Source organism: Propithecus coquereli, unplaced genomic scaffold (genome assembly GCF_000956105.1).
Source record: "Propithecus coquereli isolate 6110/MARCELLA unplaced genomic scaffold, Pcoq_1.0 Scaffold80, whole genome shotgun sequence".
NCBI classification, from domain to species: domain Eukaryota; kingdom Metazoa; phylum Chordata; class Mammalia; order Primates; family Indriidae; genus Propithecus; species Propithecus coquereli.
In genome coordinates, this window is record NW_012154174.1 from 549,700 (window position 1) to 564,992 (window position 15,293).

General features: G+C 37.6%; 1 protein-coding gene across 3 annotated transcripts in view; it reads right to left on the reverse strand.

The window, feature by feature from the left end:
* The window catches only part of ASCC1 (activating signal cointegrator 1 complex subunit 1), a 102,799-nt gene that overhangs the window by 30,633 nt on the left and 56,873 nt on the right, over nucleotides 1–15,293 (reverse strand). For 2 of the 3 annotated variants that reach the window (XM_012663280.1, XM_012663281.1), the window contains 2 exons: nucleotides 5,350–5,474; nucleotides 680–765 (listed from right to left, as the gene is read on the reverse strand). In XM_012663280.1, coding sequence (XP_012518734.1) covers nucleotides 680–765; nucleotides 5,350–5,474 — 211 coding nt within the window. The remainder of the gene's footprint in view (nucleotides 1–679; nucleotides 766–5,349; nucleotides 5,475–15,293) is intronic. The other variant, XM_012663282.1, reaches the window with a different exon arrangement.

Consider the following 15,293-nt stretch of genomic DNA (forward strand, 5'->3'; position numbering starts at 1 on the left):
TTAAAAAATGCAAACTTAAACCTCCAGAGGTAAGTACAGAGTAACACTTACCAGGTTAAAAATCAGCTTATTTCTATGGATCCAAGTAGTTGGGATACCTAACTGTTTCTTAAATCACCAACTTCAAGTACTCTAGAGCTGTGGTCCCCAGTCACCGGGCTGCAGACCAGTACTGCTCTGTGGTTTGTTAGGAACCAGGGCCGTGCATCACCGATCACCACCTGAGCTCCACACCACACTCCACCCTCCGCCCCCTTCCCCCTCGCCCTACAAAACAGAACTGGGTCCAACAGCAGGAGGTGAGAGGCTGACAAGCGAGGGAGCAAAGCTTCATCTGTATTTATAGCTGCTCCCCCCACCGCTGGCATCACCACCTGAGCTCCACCTCCCCCACGTCCCCCCAAATCCATGGAAAAACTGTCTTCCATGAAACCAGTCCCTGGTGCCACAAAGGTTGGGGACTGCTGCTCTAGAGTGTCAAAACCTTATCAGAGTCAAGAGGACTTCTCTTTTCCCACAGAAAATTAAAAGAAAAAAATTTTAACAGCCCTTTCAATCAACAATCCTGCTGAGAACCATGAGAAAAACATACTCTATGTTAAAAGGAAAACAACTTGTTTTCCTCCCTTATTTAGGAGACATGCCAAAGGATTTCCAATTCACTCTGCTTCATACTGACCTTTAAAACGTTTCGGCCATCAAATGATTCTCTTTCCTTGAAGATATATTTGCCATCTGCTGTGTAGAGATTGTACCTGCCTTCAGCTGTAAATATTCCAAAGATAATGTTAGAAGAGAAGCTTAGGTTAATTATCTGTTGTCTCTTAGATTTCCATAGGTACACAGATACAACTAGCAAAATTTTCATGTGCTACCTGGAAAGAGGCATAACATGGAAGAAAAAACATCAGGCTACGAGTCAAGAGATGTGGCTTCTAGTCCCAGCTCTGTCATCAACTCATTCAATATACATTTACTCATTCAACATTCTTCAAGTACTCACTGTATGCACTTCTTAACTATGCAACTAGCTACATTCTCAGGCAAATCATGTCTCCTTCATGGGCCTCAGTTCCTCAGTGACAAAGTTAGAGGTCGAGACTAAGTGATTTCCAAAGGTTCTTTACAGTTTACAAATCCAAGATAAGCTGCACATAATTTAAAATATATAAACACACAATAGTTCGCATATTAACTAGTCAAAACCGCTGAGTTTTGACCCAAAAACTATGCTTTGGGTTGATTTAAGGACTCCCCCCAAAACAAAAAGAGCCCTTTAGTTGCAATCAAAGGTATCCTTACAGACATTCTACACAGGAATGTAGCAAATCTATGACCTTGGCCTAAACAAAGCTGTGCTCTACCTTCTTGTGTCAATATAGGTTTCATATCCCAAAAGACGTCCTTAAAGCTTTCAAGGAAAAAAATATCAAAGAAAAGGGAAACAGGAGAGAAAAAATACAACATCATTTCATGTTCTTTTCAAGTAAGAATTCAACACAGAGGAGGCCAGGGTAGAAAAAATTCAAAGTATCCTCAAGAATTATTTAACTCTCAGAATATTTCCTAAAATACTAATCCTTTCCTGCCTACTGACAGACATTTAAAAATATTTGTATTCCCACCTTTGAGAATGTTTTTTTACTTACACAGGTATGGAGAGAACCAGGTCAGAATTGATAAAATACATCTACAATTCTAACAACTCCATGAATATAATGCATTTTAGTTAGCACACTGGAGTTACACATGGGTAACTATGGAATTATTTCTCTAATGAGAAGCAGGTTCTTAATCAAAGATCCTAATCCCATGTATATTTCACAACTTAAGATATGTGAAGTTTTGAAAGAACAATAGGCCAAGCAAGGTGGCTCACGCCTGTAATGCCGCACTTTCAATGTCCAAGAAGGGAGGACGGCTTAAGGCCTGGAGTTCAAGACCAACCTGGGCAACATGGCAAGACTCCGTCTCTACAAAAAAATTTGAAAATTAGCCAGGTGTGGTGGTGCATGCCTGTAGTCCCAGCTACTCAGGAGGCTAAGGCGGGAGGATTGCTTGAGCCCAGGAGTTCAAGGCTGCAGTGAGCTATCATGGTGCCACTGCACTCTAGCCCAAACAAAAGAGCGAGATCCTGTCTCAAAAAAAAAAAAAAAAGGTAAAAGAAGAGTAAGTAAATTAATACCAAATAAATACCAATTAAAAAGCAGAAATCATTTCTGAAGATTGACATGTTTAATGACAGGTCCAAAATCTATAAGTAGCATTAACCATCAGGGAAATGTAAATCAAAATCAAAATGAGATACAACTTTACACCTACAAGGATGGCTATAATAAAAATAAAAGATGTAGTAACAAGTATTGGCAAAGATGTGGAGAAACTGAAATGCTCATATACTGCTGGTGGAACATAAAATGGTGCAGCCACTTTCGAAAATAGTCTGTCAGTCCCTCAAAAGATTAAACATAGAGCTACCACATGACCCAGAAATTCCACTCCTCAGTATATACCCAGGAGAACTGAAAACGTGCCCACACAACGCTTGCATATGATGTCCACAGCAGCATTGTACATAATAGCTAAAAAATAGAAAGAACACAAATATCTATCACCTGATGAATGGATGCATAAAATGTGGTATTTCCATACAATGTAACATTATTCAGTAACAAAAAGGAATGAAGTATTGATACATGTTGAAACATGGATGAGCCTTGAAAACATTATGCTACATGAAAGATGCCAATCACAAAGATCACATATTGTATGATTTCATTTATATAAAATGTCCCAGAACGGGCAAATCTACAGAGACAGAAAGTAGACTGGTAGTGCCTAGGGCTGGGGAGGAAGAAATGGGGAGTGACTGCCAATGGGTATGAGGTACCTTTTTGGGGTGATTAAAATGTTTTAAAATTGATCATGGTGATGGTTGCACAACTTTGATTATATTGAAAACACTGACTTGTACATGTCAAATGGGTGAATTGTATAGTGTGTGAATTGTATCTCAATAAAGCTATTATATTTTGAAAATCTATAAGTAGGAAGGGATTAACTAGACTGTGAACACAGAACATTTTCTTATATAAAGCTGTAACTATAAACCTGGATCCACACAATTTAGAATATACAGATTCCAACATAATTGAACTCTTTCTATGTTAAGAGATTAATTAATAATGGAATATGAAATAGGTGTAAGAGCTCTGAACAGAGATTTAAAGACTAAGACAAATGTGAAATGCACTAATGATAGCTATTAAGTATCTAATGAAATATTACCTATATCCGCACTATCCAAAATAGTAGCCACTATCCAGATGCGGCTATTTCAATTTAAATTAATTAAAGTTAAATAAAAGTAAAAGTTCACCTTCAGAGCCTCACTAGCCACCTTTCAAGTACTCAATAATCACATGTGGCTAGTGGCTACCATACTGGCCATCACAGATACAGAATATTTCTATTACCATAGAAAGTTCTATTGTAGGGTGCTAGATACAATATGTCATCTGAACCAATGAATTTAGAGTGTACTCTAGAGTTCTGAAACTCTGCCTACACATAATGATGTTAAAACATATATCACCTCAGGGGATCTCACTGGCTTTTCCAAAATAAAAATGACTGTCCAAAATAAAATAAGCAGGCTGGGCACAGCGGCTCACACCTGCCATCCTAGCACTTTGGGAGGCTGGGGCAGGAGGAATGCTTGAGCCCAGGAGTTCAAGACTAGCCTGAGCAACACAGAGAGACCCAGTCCTCTACAAAAAATAGAAAAATTAGCTGGATGTGGTGTGTGCCTGCAGTCCCAGCTGCTCAGGAAGCTGAGGCAGGAGGATCACTTGAGCCCAGGAGTTTAAGGTTGCAATGAGCTGTGATGATGCCACTGCACTCTAGCTCGGGCAATAGGGCAAGGCCCTGTCTGAAAAATAATAATAATAATAATAATAAACAATAATAAAATACTAGCAAAAACCTAGGTAAATGTTTCCACTGGACAAGCTACATTATAATACATAGGTATCTCAAATATTCCAACCTTCTGCAATACTACTATCCAAATGAAAGAAATATGCTCCACTGGAACAAGAACAAGTTCAAAGCTTTGGATTCTATTAACTACCCAAATAAGAGTCTATAGGCTTTGACTGAGTCATTTGAACCTCCTTTGGTCTTAGTGTTCTTCAAAGGCAAAACTGATTAATTTAGAGAAGTCTTAAATAAAATTCAGTAAAGTATCATAAAACATTAACATTTTAGAACTAATAACTAGACAGCTAATATTTATTGGTCCTACAATGGCTCTAACCAAATGGAATTATATTAAATGATTTCCAGTTGGGATCTTTTAAGTAAAAAGATGTACCCTTGATAAAAAGAGACACAAATTGTCCTACATTAAATAACTACAAATAGTCAATGGGTTGAAGTCCTGATAAAGTCTTCTTCCAATCTAGATTTTCTAAAACCAAGGTCAGGGCCCTAAGAAAGGAAATAAAACCTGAATATGCAATTTTGGGGCTAGTATATTTTAAACAACAGATCTTAGAAGGAACAGTTGCATATAGCTTGAATTTATGCCTCCTGATCAGATGCTGAATGTGCTAGAGAAGTTTTCACTTTGGAGGTGGGGATGGGAAAAAAAAAATCCTGTTGAAATAAATAATTATCCCAAATCAAGGATTAAAACAGGGCATTCTTATCCAAAGGCTGCGATTCCATGAAGAAAAATTATTACTCTAACACAAGGTTTCTCAACCTTGGTGCTACTGACAGGTTGGGAAGAATAATTCTTTGTCATAGAGGGCCATCCTGTGCAAAGTAGAGTGTTATACAGCGTCCCTGGCCTCTACCCATTAGATGCCAGTAGCAACTCACCTCCAGTCCCCTAACTGTGATAACCAAAAATGTCTCTAAATAATCCCAAATGTCCTCTGGGGAGGGGGGGTGTAAAATCGCTCCCAGGGGAGAACCACTGGTCTAACATTTACTTTTACTTGCTAACCTTCATTTCTTCTTTTTTCTCTTCAAAGAAAGCCAACAAATATTGCAAGGGACATACTTATACTAAACAATTATTCATTATATATCTAAAATTTACCTGGGCATCCTATATTTTTATTTGCTAAATCTGGTAACCCTATGTGTGACAGAAATAAAAGATCTAGTAGCCAGAGTCCGAGGCTAGATATGTCCCTCCCCACATCTACTATGCTCCTCAAAACAAGCTAATAGAGCTAAAAAAGAAGATGTATCAGAAACAGTCCATTCTATTTAAATCTCAGAGATACCACAAGGCCACTGATCACAAACGGTGCTATAGTTCTATGGAAGACTTACCATTGGGGTCTTTCCTGAATAGTGTATTCATGACTGTAGCATGCAGTTTCACACTATTCCACTCTTTTACTATTAGTCCGGACGCCTGAAAACGTTCCAGCACTCGATCAACTAATTCCTGCAGCCTGGAGAAATTGAAGAAAAGAAGTACAGAAATCTTAATAAATTCCTGAACACATGCTTACTAATTCAACAATGTTTACAAAGCACCTGCTCTGTGCCAATCACTTTTCTTTTTATTTTTTTTCTTGAGACAGAGTCTCACTCTGTTGCCTGGGCTAGAGTGCTGTGGCGTCAGCCTAGCTCACAGAAACCTCAAACTCCTGGACTCAAGCGATCCTTCTGCCTCAGCCTCCCCGGTAGCTGGGACTACAGGCATGTACCCCCATGCCCGGCTAATTTTTTCTATTTTTGGTTGTCTGGCTAATTTCTTTCTATTTTTAGTAGAGATGGGGTCTTGCTCTTACTCAGGCTGGTCTCGAACTCCTGAGCTCAAACAATCCTCCCGCCTTGGCCTCCCAGAGTGCTAGGATTACAGGCGTGAGCCACCACGCCCGGCCGTCAATCACTTTTCAAAGCCCTGCATCAGAAAAGGAAGAGACTTCAGCCCCCATCATGGAGCTCACTGTCTTGTCAAGAAGACAGAAAGACAGGGGAAATGAATAATTGCAATATGTTATGGTGAATGTGAAGGGACTATTCAACTCTACATGGAGAGGGCCAAGTTTCCACAGGAGGTTTAAATGTGGTCTTGAAGGATCATTAAAGATTTGCAAATAAAACCAGGGAAGGGCAATTCAAGCAGAAGAAACAGCACATGCAAAGATGCCAAGGCATGCAAGATGACAGCATATTTGGAAAACTGCCAATTATTTAATGACAGTACAAGAAGAGGGACAATTAGAGATGAGCTGGATCTATAAGTAGCAGTCAGACCATGGGAAGCCATCAAAAGACTTTCAAAAGACAATGATGTGGTCTGATGTCCATTTTTGAAAGCTGACTCTGTGACAGAGTGGAAAATGCTTTATAAGGGGATAGGACCAGCAGTACAAAGGTCAGCTAAGTGGCTACTGCAACAGACAAAATAACAACAAACACAATGTGTCAGGTACTGTACTGAGAGCACTTTGTATCTGTTAAATCATTTAATCCTCCCAACAAATTATTATCCCTATTTTACCAACAAGAAAATTAAGGCACAGAGAAGTTATGAACTTGACCAAGGTTACAAAACTAGTAAGTGGCAGATCCAAAATCAGAATGCATACAGTCTAGCTTCAGAGTCCATGCTCTTAAGAACTGCATATAAAGAGGAAAATGATGCAGATCTAAACTGCAGCAGGGCAGTGAGAACTGAGACAAGGGACTGGATTCCAAAGAGCTGTGTGAGAGAGGGGCTGGTGCCCATTCAGATACGGCTGTGTTAAGGGAGAGGAGGTGGTTAAGAAAGATTCCCAAGTGTTGCCTTAAATGACCAGGTGGGTCATTAACCAAGGTGGGGAGCTGTGGAGAAGCAACTGCTTACTGTTATTTGTCTGGTTTGGGGGAGAAGGTTAATATACTGTACATAATTTTCCATATGTGGCACAGGACAGTGGAAGAGAGATGAAAATCCAAGCCTGGAGCTCAAGAGGAAAATCTAAACTCCACAGATTTAGGAATCATCAGTATAAAAACAGCAGTTAAAAGCATGGGAGAGAAGGAGTCATAGGGGCGGTAGGATTTGGAGTAAGCCAAGAAGAGAGCTAGGGACAGAGCCCTATGAATCACTTCTATGTGAGGAGCAGAGAAGGAACCAGCAAAGACAGCTGATGAGGATAGGGAGTAAGAAAAGGATGCTGAGAGGCTGAAAGGAGACTTACAAGGGGGAAAAAGAGAATAATCAGTACAGGACAACACTATGGAAAGAAAAGAAGCAAAAAATGCCGCCTTATTTCTCACAATTAGAGACCTCTGTCAAAGCAGTTTCGTCGACATGCTGGAGACAGAAGTCTTGTGACAGAGGACCAAGGGAAGAACCAGAGAGAGGAGGGGAAGTGATAACTGCACATAACTCTGTCAAGAAACTTGAAAGGAAGGAGAGAAACTAATGCCGTGGTAATGAGAAGATATGGAGTTGAGGGAAGGTTGTTTGTATTTGCTTTTAATGAGGAGAAAAAGTTGAAAATGCTTATTGACAACAAGAAATTATTCAATAGAGAAGGAAGATCAAACCTCAGGCCATAGAGGGAACGCACAGAACAAGATCTCAAAGGATGATGCGCACACAGGGGACAGGAATACAGCAGTGAACAAAACCAGCCTCCACCCCAAGCAACTAACATCGCAGTGGAAGGAGACAGGCAACAGACAGACACACATATACGAACGACCTCGGGGTGCTAAGTGCCACGAAGAAAATGAAATGGCAAAGTGGGAGTGGAATGTGACTGGGGCTGGGTGTACTAGTTTGGGTAGGGCGATCAGGGAGGGTCTCCCTGAGAAAGTGACATTTGAGCAGAGACCTGAGGGAAAACCATTCCAGAGAGAGGGAACAGCAAATGCAGACATCCGAAGCAGGCACACGAGTGGTATGACTGAGGAACAGTACGGTAGCCAGTGTTTGCAGTGAAACCGGGGAGAGGGAAGTGATGAGGTCAGGGAGGTCGGAAGAACTCGCAGGCCAGTGTAAGGGCATCAGCTTTTACTCTGAGTGACGTGGGGAGCTTTTGGAGGATTTTCAGCAGAAGAATGACACAATCTTGCTGCTGTGTGGAGGACAGACAGCAGTGGAGGCAGGATGGAAGCAGGAAGGCAGCTAGACTAGAAGGCGATGGTAACCACCCAGGTGGCTGGGGCAGCAGCAGTGGAGGTGATAAGAAGTGACCGATTTCCTGGTATACCAGAGTCAAGAGGTGAAGGTGATTATAAAAGAATTTTTGTCCTGAGCAAACAGAAGATTGGATATCAAAGAACACAACACATTCGAGGACTCATAACAATTCTGTAGAAAGGGAAAGGCAGGCTGAAGCCAAGTTGTGAAGGCCTCTGTGGGCCAGGCAGAGTTGGAATTTTACTTGGTAGCCACGAAACCAATGAGGGTTTTAAAGAAGCAAGAAACACAGGAAAAAACTAAAGGCATGAAAACCAGTTAAGAGAGATGTGCTTCCTTACATAGTTATCTTAATTTTTTTCCCAATTACAAGAATAATATATATTCATTATAGAAAATATGTAAAGTACAGAAAAGCATAAAAAGGAAAACTTAACCTCACCATCCATAGATAAGCATTTAACAAAAAACAGTTAAGTGGCTGGGCGAGGTGGCTCACGCCTGTAATCCTAGCACTCTGGGAGGCCAAGGCGGGAGGACTGCTTGAGTTCAGCAGTTCGAGACCAGCCTGAGCAAGAGTGAGACCAAAAAGAAAGAAAAACAAAACCCAGCCGGGCATTGTGGGCTACCTGGGAGGCTGAGGCAGGAGGATCACTTGAGCCCAGAAGTTGGAGGTTGCAGTGAGCTACAATGATGTCACTGCACTCTACCCAGGGTGATAGAGTAAGACTCTGTCTCAACAACAAAAAAAAACAAGGCAACTGAACACCTCTCCTCACAGCCCCCCACTATCCCTTTATATATTAAAAAAAAAGAAAAGAGTTAAATGTTTATTGGTGAATGGCGAGGTTATATAATTGGGAAAAGCAATTAAGATATACCAGTTTTAAAAGTTTCTGATTACCACTGTCACAGAACGATACAATTTTTAAATAATATAACTTAGGTCTGAACATAACCATGCACTACAAAATCCACCTCAATTACAAATCACAACAGAATAATTCCTTACTTTTCTCTCTCTTCTTATAAAGAAAAAAAAAAGTTGATAGAGAGTTTAGCTATATAGAAACAGGGAGCATAAAATAGTAGAGTAAGGAAACTAAATAGACTAACTGAAAAAAGCCAGTTTCTGGCTTTGTCTTTCTGGAAAACTAGAGTTTCTGCCAATTTATAGATGCAGAACTTCAAAGGGACTAAAGTCGTTTCAAAAGTTCTAGTCTAACCTGCTCTTTATACACAGGAGGAAATGATGCATAAAACTTGAACTGCTCAAAGTCAGTGAAAGAGGAACCAGAATACAAGTCTCCTGGCAGCCAGTTCTGTTGTTATCAGTATTTCACAATATCTGTACGCACTGACATAAAAATATTGTCTACGTTATATTTCATGAGAAGAATGAACTGCAGAAAAATACATGTAATGTGATCCCATTTGTGCTCCATGAAGGCTGGCTCTTTGTCTTACTGACTGCTTTAACTCTGCACCTAAATTAATGCCTAATCAACACACAATCAGTGTTCAATAAATAGTTGTTGCATGTACACATGAATGAATTCATAGATGGCAAATATTTGGGAATTCTATTAAAAGAACTTAAGGGTACTTAGATGTAATCACTAGATTTCAGGTTAATGTCATGGAGAATAATTGAGAATAATGTCACTATATTTGTAACAGTATATTCTTTCAATTCTTATTTCATTGATCCTCTTCTGTTTATGAGTGAGTCACAAAGCTTTCTCTATGCCTTTGCTTTCTCATAAGCAAATTAAAAATAATATGGGTTGCTATGAAAAAAAGAATGCCTTATTCTTAAAGCAGCTTTCATTTAGATAATACTTTGGGTTTGAAAAGAGAAGCCAGTTATTAATGCATTAAATCTAAGCTCTTAGTTTAAAGGCCTGTAAATGCTACAAAGCTCAAGCATTCCACAGCCATCTTTACAGATAAGGAGTTCATACTGCAGAATAATCACTGACTCCCTAGAAACTGTAAATTGCAGGGTTTTATTTGGGCTTTTCCCCCCAGTTTAATTCAGTTCTATCCAATTAATACCTCCTGAATGCTCACTGTATACAGACATGCTAATAACTACAAGAATAAAAACCTAAGCAAAGACAGTCCTTGTTATTCATGGATCTACAATCTTTTAAGATGACAAAATTTTTGTTTTCATTTTATATGAGACCATAAAGCAGACTTTGGTAATAACATAAAAAATACAAGGTGCTTTCGGTAATTTAAAAGTGGAAGAGATTGGCTGGGTACGGTAGCTCACACCTATAACCCTAGAAATTTGGGAGGCTGAGATGGAAGGATTGCTTGAGGCCAGGAGTTGCAGACCAGCCTGAGCAAGAGTGAGACCCGTCTCTACAAAAAATAGAAAAATCAGCTGGCTGTAGTGACAAGTGCCTGTAGTCCCAGCTACTCAGGAGGCTGAGGCAGGAGGATTGCTTGAGCCCAGGAGTTCGAGACCAGCCTGAGCAAGAGTGAGACCCCGTTTCTACTAAAAATAGAAAGAAATTAGCCAAACAACTAAAAGTAGAAAAAATTAGCCGGGCACAGTTGCATGTGCCTGTAGTCCCAGCTACCTGGGAGGCTGAGGCAGGAGGATTGCTTGAGCCCAGGAGTCTGAGGTTGCTGTGAGCTAGGCTGACCCCACGGCACTCTAGCCCAGGCAAGAGAGTGAGACTCCATCGCAAAAAAAAAAAAAAGACTGAGGATTAATGATTAATTCAAAAGATGATATAAAATGATGGAAGATTTTTAAAAATTTCTTGTAGAGATGGGGTCTCACTATGTTTCTCAGGCTGGTCTTGAACGCCTAGCCTCAAGTGATCCTCCCACCTAGCACCCTAAATGCTAGGATTATAGGTGTGAGCTACCACACCTGGCCAATCAAAGATTTTTAAACAAAGAAGTCACATGGTATATAGGCTATAGCTTAGAATGACTGATGTAGTAGTATTTCATAATATCTATATACACACTGACATAAAAGTAATGTACAATTTATGTTTCATGAGAAAAATGAACTGTAGAAAAATGCATGTAAAGTGATTCCATTTATATAAAGTTATAAGCATAGACAATGACTCTCAGCAGTATTTGCTCTGGGAAGGGAAACTGGTAACCAGAGTCAAAGCAGGGGGAAAAGGAGCCATTTAATTTTCACTTTATCCATCTGTAAGTTTTTATTTTTATAGGAAAAAACAATGTTAAAAAAGAAGCTTGGCTGTGAAAGGAAGATGGTAAACTATGTATAGTGATGCTGGGCTGCACAGCTGGAATTTAACTTTAATGCATACATACACACATACACCCCTCTCTTCACCAAACTTCTCAAAAGAGTAAATTATTAATATAACCACTTATTCTTAATGTCCTTTTTCTGCCCTATCATGAGCAGAGGCTTTACAGTCAAACAGAGCTGGATCAAACTATAATCCTACCATTTACAAACACACACTAATCACTACTGATCTTGACCTGACCAAGTATATCAAGTATTACCTGAACAAATATAACACTGCCTATTATACCAATATTGTTTTAATAAAAAAATCAGATAAGCTAAAAGAAAAAAAATTACTTACTATCCAGAAATAATTACTGGTAAGATTTTTATGTAACTAGACTAACTGACATTTTCTCTTGCTCTTTCTTCCTACTTTTGAGAGGGAAAAGTAAGTATATATTTATAAATTGTTTTGTAATCTCCTTTTATTATATAATACTCTATAGTGAACATTTTCCCAAGACACAAACTTTAGTCAATCCATAGTATTTATATTATAGATATTCTATAATATAAAAACTATTTATTCTATAATATAAATACTATATATCATATATTATAGATGTTCTATTGTTCATTTCCCACCAATCAAATTTTGATGACTATTTAGATTGTTGCTAGTATTTACTGTTATATACAAATATTTGTTCACATTACTGATTAAGTCCACTGGATAAATTCCTACAAGAAGAATCAGCAAGTCTAAGACGTAAAAAATTGTTAGAATAAAGGGCCAACCTGCTTTCTGGAAAGCTTGTATTAATTTATACTTTTACCAGCAGTGACCTTCTCATGTCACTTATCAAATATCTACTTAGTTTTCTTCTACTTTAAAATTTGTTTTTCTATGAATAGATTAATTCTTGAATAGATTTAAGCTCCTTAAGGGCCATTTTACCCATTTTTTTAATATCCCTTATGGTGTCCAATACTGTGCCTGGTACTTTGTAAACACTAAACTATTCATTTTTTGGATATTTATCTTTGTCCAGCTACTTGTTAACACTTTTGCTGATCTCTTATAAATTTTAAAGCTTTTAAAAGTATTTTTTAGTAGACTGCTATGTTATCTTCAAATAATGACAATTTTGTCTTCTTTTCCATTGTCTCTGTTTTATAGCTTAGGTAATGCCAGAACTTTCAGAACAATGTGTTTAATATTAATGACAAACAATATTAATGATAATTGTAGGCAACCTTGTTTTTTTCCTGATTTAATAGGAATAAACCTAGTGTATTACCATTTTTGGTAATAATTACAGTCATACTTGACTGTTGATTTAAAACAGGTAGTATCTTCCTGTTTGTTTTATATTTTTAGGCAATATTTTTCTATTTTCTGAATTTTTCTAATAAAAAAAGTATGTTGAATTTCATCAAAAATCTTTTAGGCATGTATTTAGATACTATTTTTTAATTTGACCTATTAAGTAGGATATTATTAGATTTCCTGGTCCTAATCCATCTTTTCTGAGATCAATGAGCTTAGTCATGATGGATCATATTTATCTTAATCCTAACTCTCCACTTTCAGAAAATTGCCAAATCTAGCAGATTTTACTATTCTTACATCCATGTATCAATTGCTACTGCTTTAGTTCAGGCCTTCTTTGCTTCTTTATTTATTTTTTTTTTTCTTCTTTGCTTCTTAACTGGACTGTAGTAATGACTTTTAAATGCTCCCCTCTCCTGTTCCTGACTCTTTATTTCAATTATACATGAAGTATATAATTACAAACAATATATCTAGAACCATTTGGGGACAACCGAATCTATCATTGAATATAGACAGTCTCCCAATTTATTTATAAGTTATAATTTTTTGCAAAAAGGTCTTGCAGATGCTTTGTTGTATTTGTTCCTAATTATCTCATAATTCTTGCTGTTACTGTAAATGGATGGTGTTTCATCTAAATGATGCTCTCTGTTTGTTGCTGGTGTATAGAAAAGCAATTGATTTTATTATACTGATTTTATAGCCAATCACCTTACTAAACCCTCCCCTCCTTTTTTTTTTTTTTTTTAGAGATGGAGTCTTGCTGTTGCCCAGACTGCCCTCAAACTCCTGGGATCAAGTGATCCTCCCGCTTCAGCCTCCTGAGTAGCCAGGACTACAGGCATGCACCACCCCACCATAAACTCTCTTATTATTTCTAATAACTTGGTAATTGTAGGCAAGCTTGTTTTATCTCTGGTCAAAAAATGTGATCTCGGCCAGGTGCAGTGGCTCATGCCTATAATCCTAGCACTCTGGAAGGCCAAGGCGGGAGGACTGCTTGAGGCCAGGAGTTCAAGACCAGCAAGACCCCATCTCTACAAAAAAAAAGAAAAAAGAAAAATTAGCCAGGAGTTGTGGCGGCATGCACCTGTAGTCCAAGCTACTTGCCAGGCTGAGGCAGAAGGAGGATCACTTGAGTCCAGGAGTTTGAAGTTGCAGTGATCTACGAAGACACCACTGCACTCTCACCAGGGCAACAGAGCGAGACTGTGTCTCAAAAAAAATGATACGTAAGATACCAACACATTGAAATTTATTAAGCCTTACTTTATGATCTAGTATGTAATAATTTTTTTCAACTGTTCCATTTGCCTGAAAAGAATATGAATTCTCTAATTGGTACAAAATTCCAGAGAGGACTACAAGATGAAGCTTGTTAATTGTTAAAATATTCTGTATCTTTACTAACTTTATATCTGCTTGACCTACCAATAATTGAGAGATATGTTGCAATCTCATCCTATGAAGATGGATTTCTCACTTTCTCTTTAATAAAAAATTAATTATACAAATTTCACTTAATCTTTGAGGGTGTTCAATTAGGTTCATACAAGTTAAGAACTGTTATGTCTTCCTAGTAAATTGAATCTTTTATCATACATAATAGGACTCTCTATTGCTAATAATGCATGCTTTCTTTCAGCTTATCATGTTTGATATTAATTGTTATGCCAACTTTCTTTTAGTATTTGCCTAGTACAATTATTGTACCTTGTACAATAATACAAAGTTTCCTTTGTATTATTTCAGCCTTATGTAGATGTCTCTTATAAAAAAGCATATTACTGAATTTTATATATGTCTAATCTAATATCTTTCTTAACTGTCGAGTTCATTCATTAACATATAATTATTATATATCTGGACTTCTTCCCATCATTTTACTTTTTATTTCTACTCATTCCATTTTTTTCTATGCTTCAATCCCGTTTGAATGTGTATTTGTCCCTTTTTAAATTTTTTCTCTCTGCTTGTTTGGAATTTATAAACTATTCTTAGAATTACTTTTAAAATTTTACTATGCACATTAGTTTAGCAAAGTCTAAAGTTAATTAACATCTTAACATCCCTCCCCTGAAATTAAAAAAAAAAAAATCCTAGAATGCTTTAACTCTAGATTTCCCTTAGTTACTTCTGACTTACATGCTATTAGCAGATATTTTAATTCTATCATTTTTTTCAAACAGTCCCTAAATGTAATTGTTTTATACAGACCATTTTATTTATTGCTTTCTGCATCTCATACTATCCTTCTTTCATCTCAGACTTTCTTGATTCATTTTCCTTTTCCTGAAATATATCCTTTAGAAGTTCCTTTACTGTGGATATCCCACAGTGATAAATTCTTTCAGTTTTTGTTCATCTATTAATATAAAAGTCTTTATTTCACCTTTGTTCTTTAAGGATTTTTTTTTCTAAGTACACAATTCCAGGTTGCCAGTTATTTTCTTTCAACATTTAGAAAATATAATTCTGCTGTTTTTTGGCTTTTGCTGTTGCTATTGAGAAGTCTGCTGTCATTGTAATTGTCAATCCTTTGTAGGTGGCTT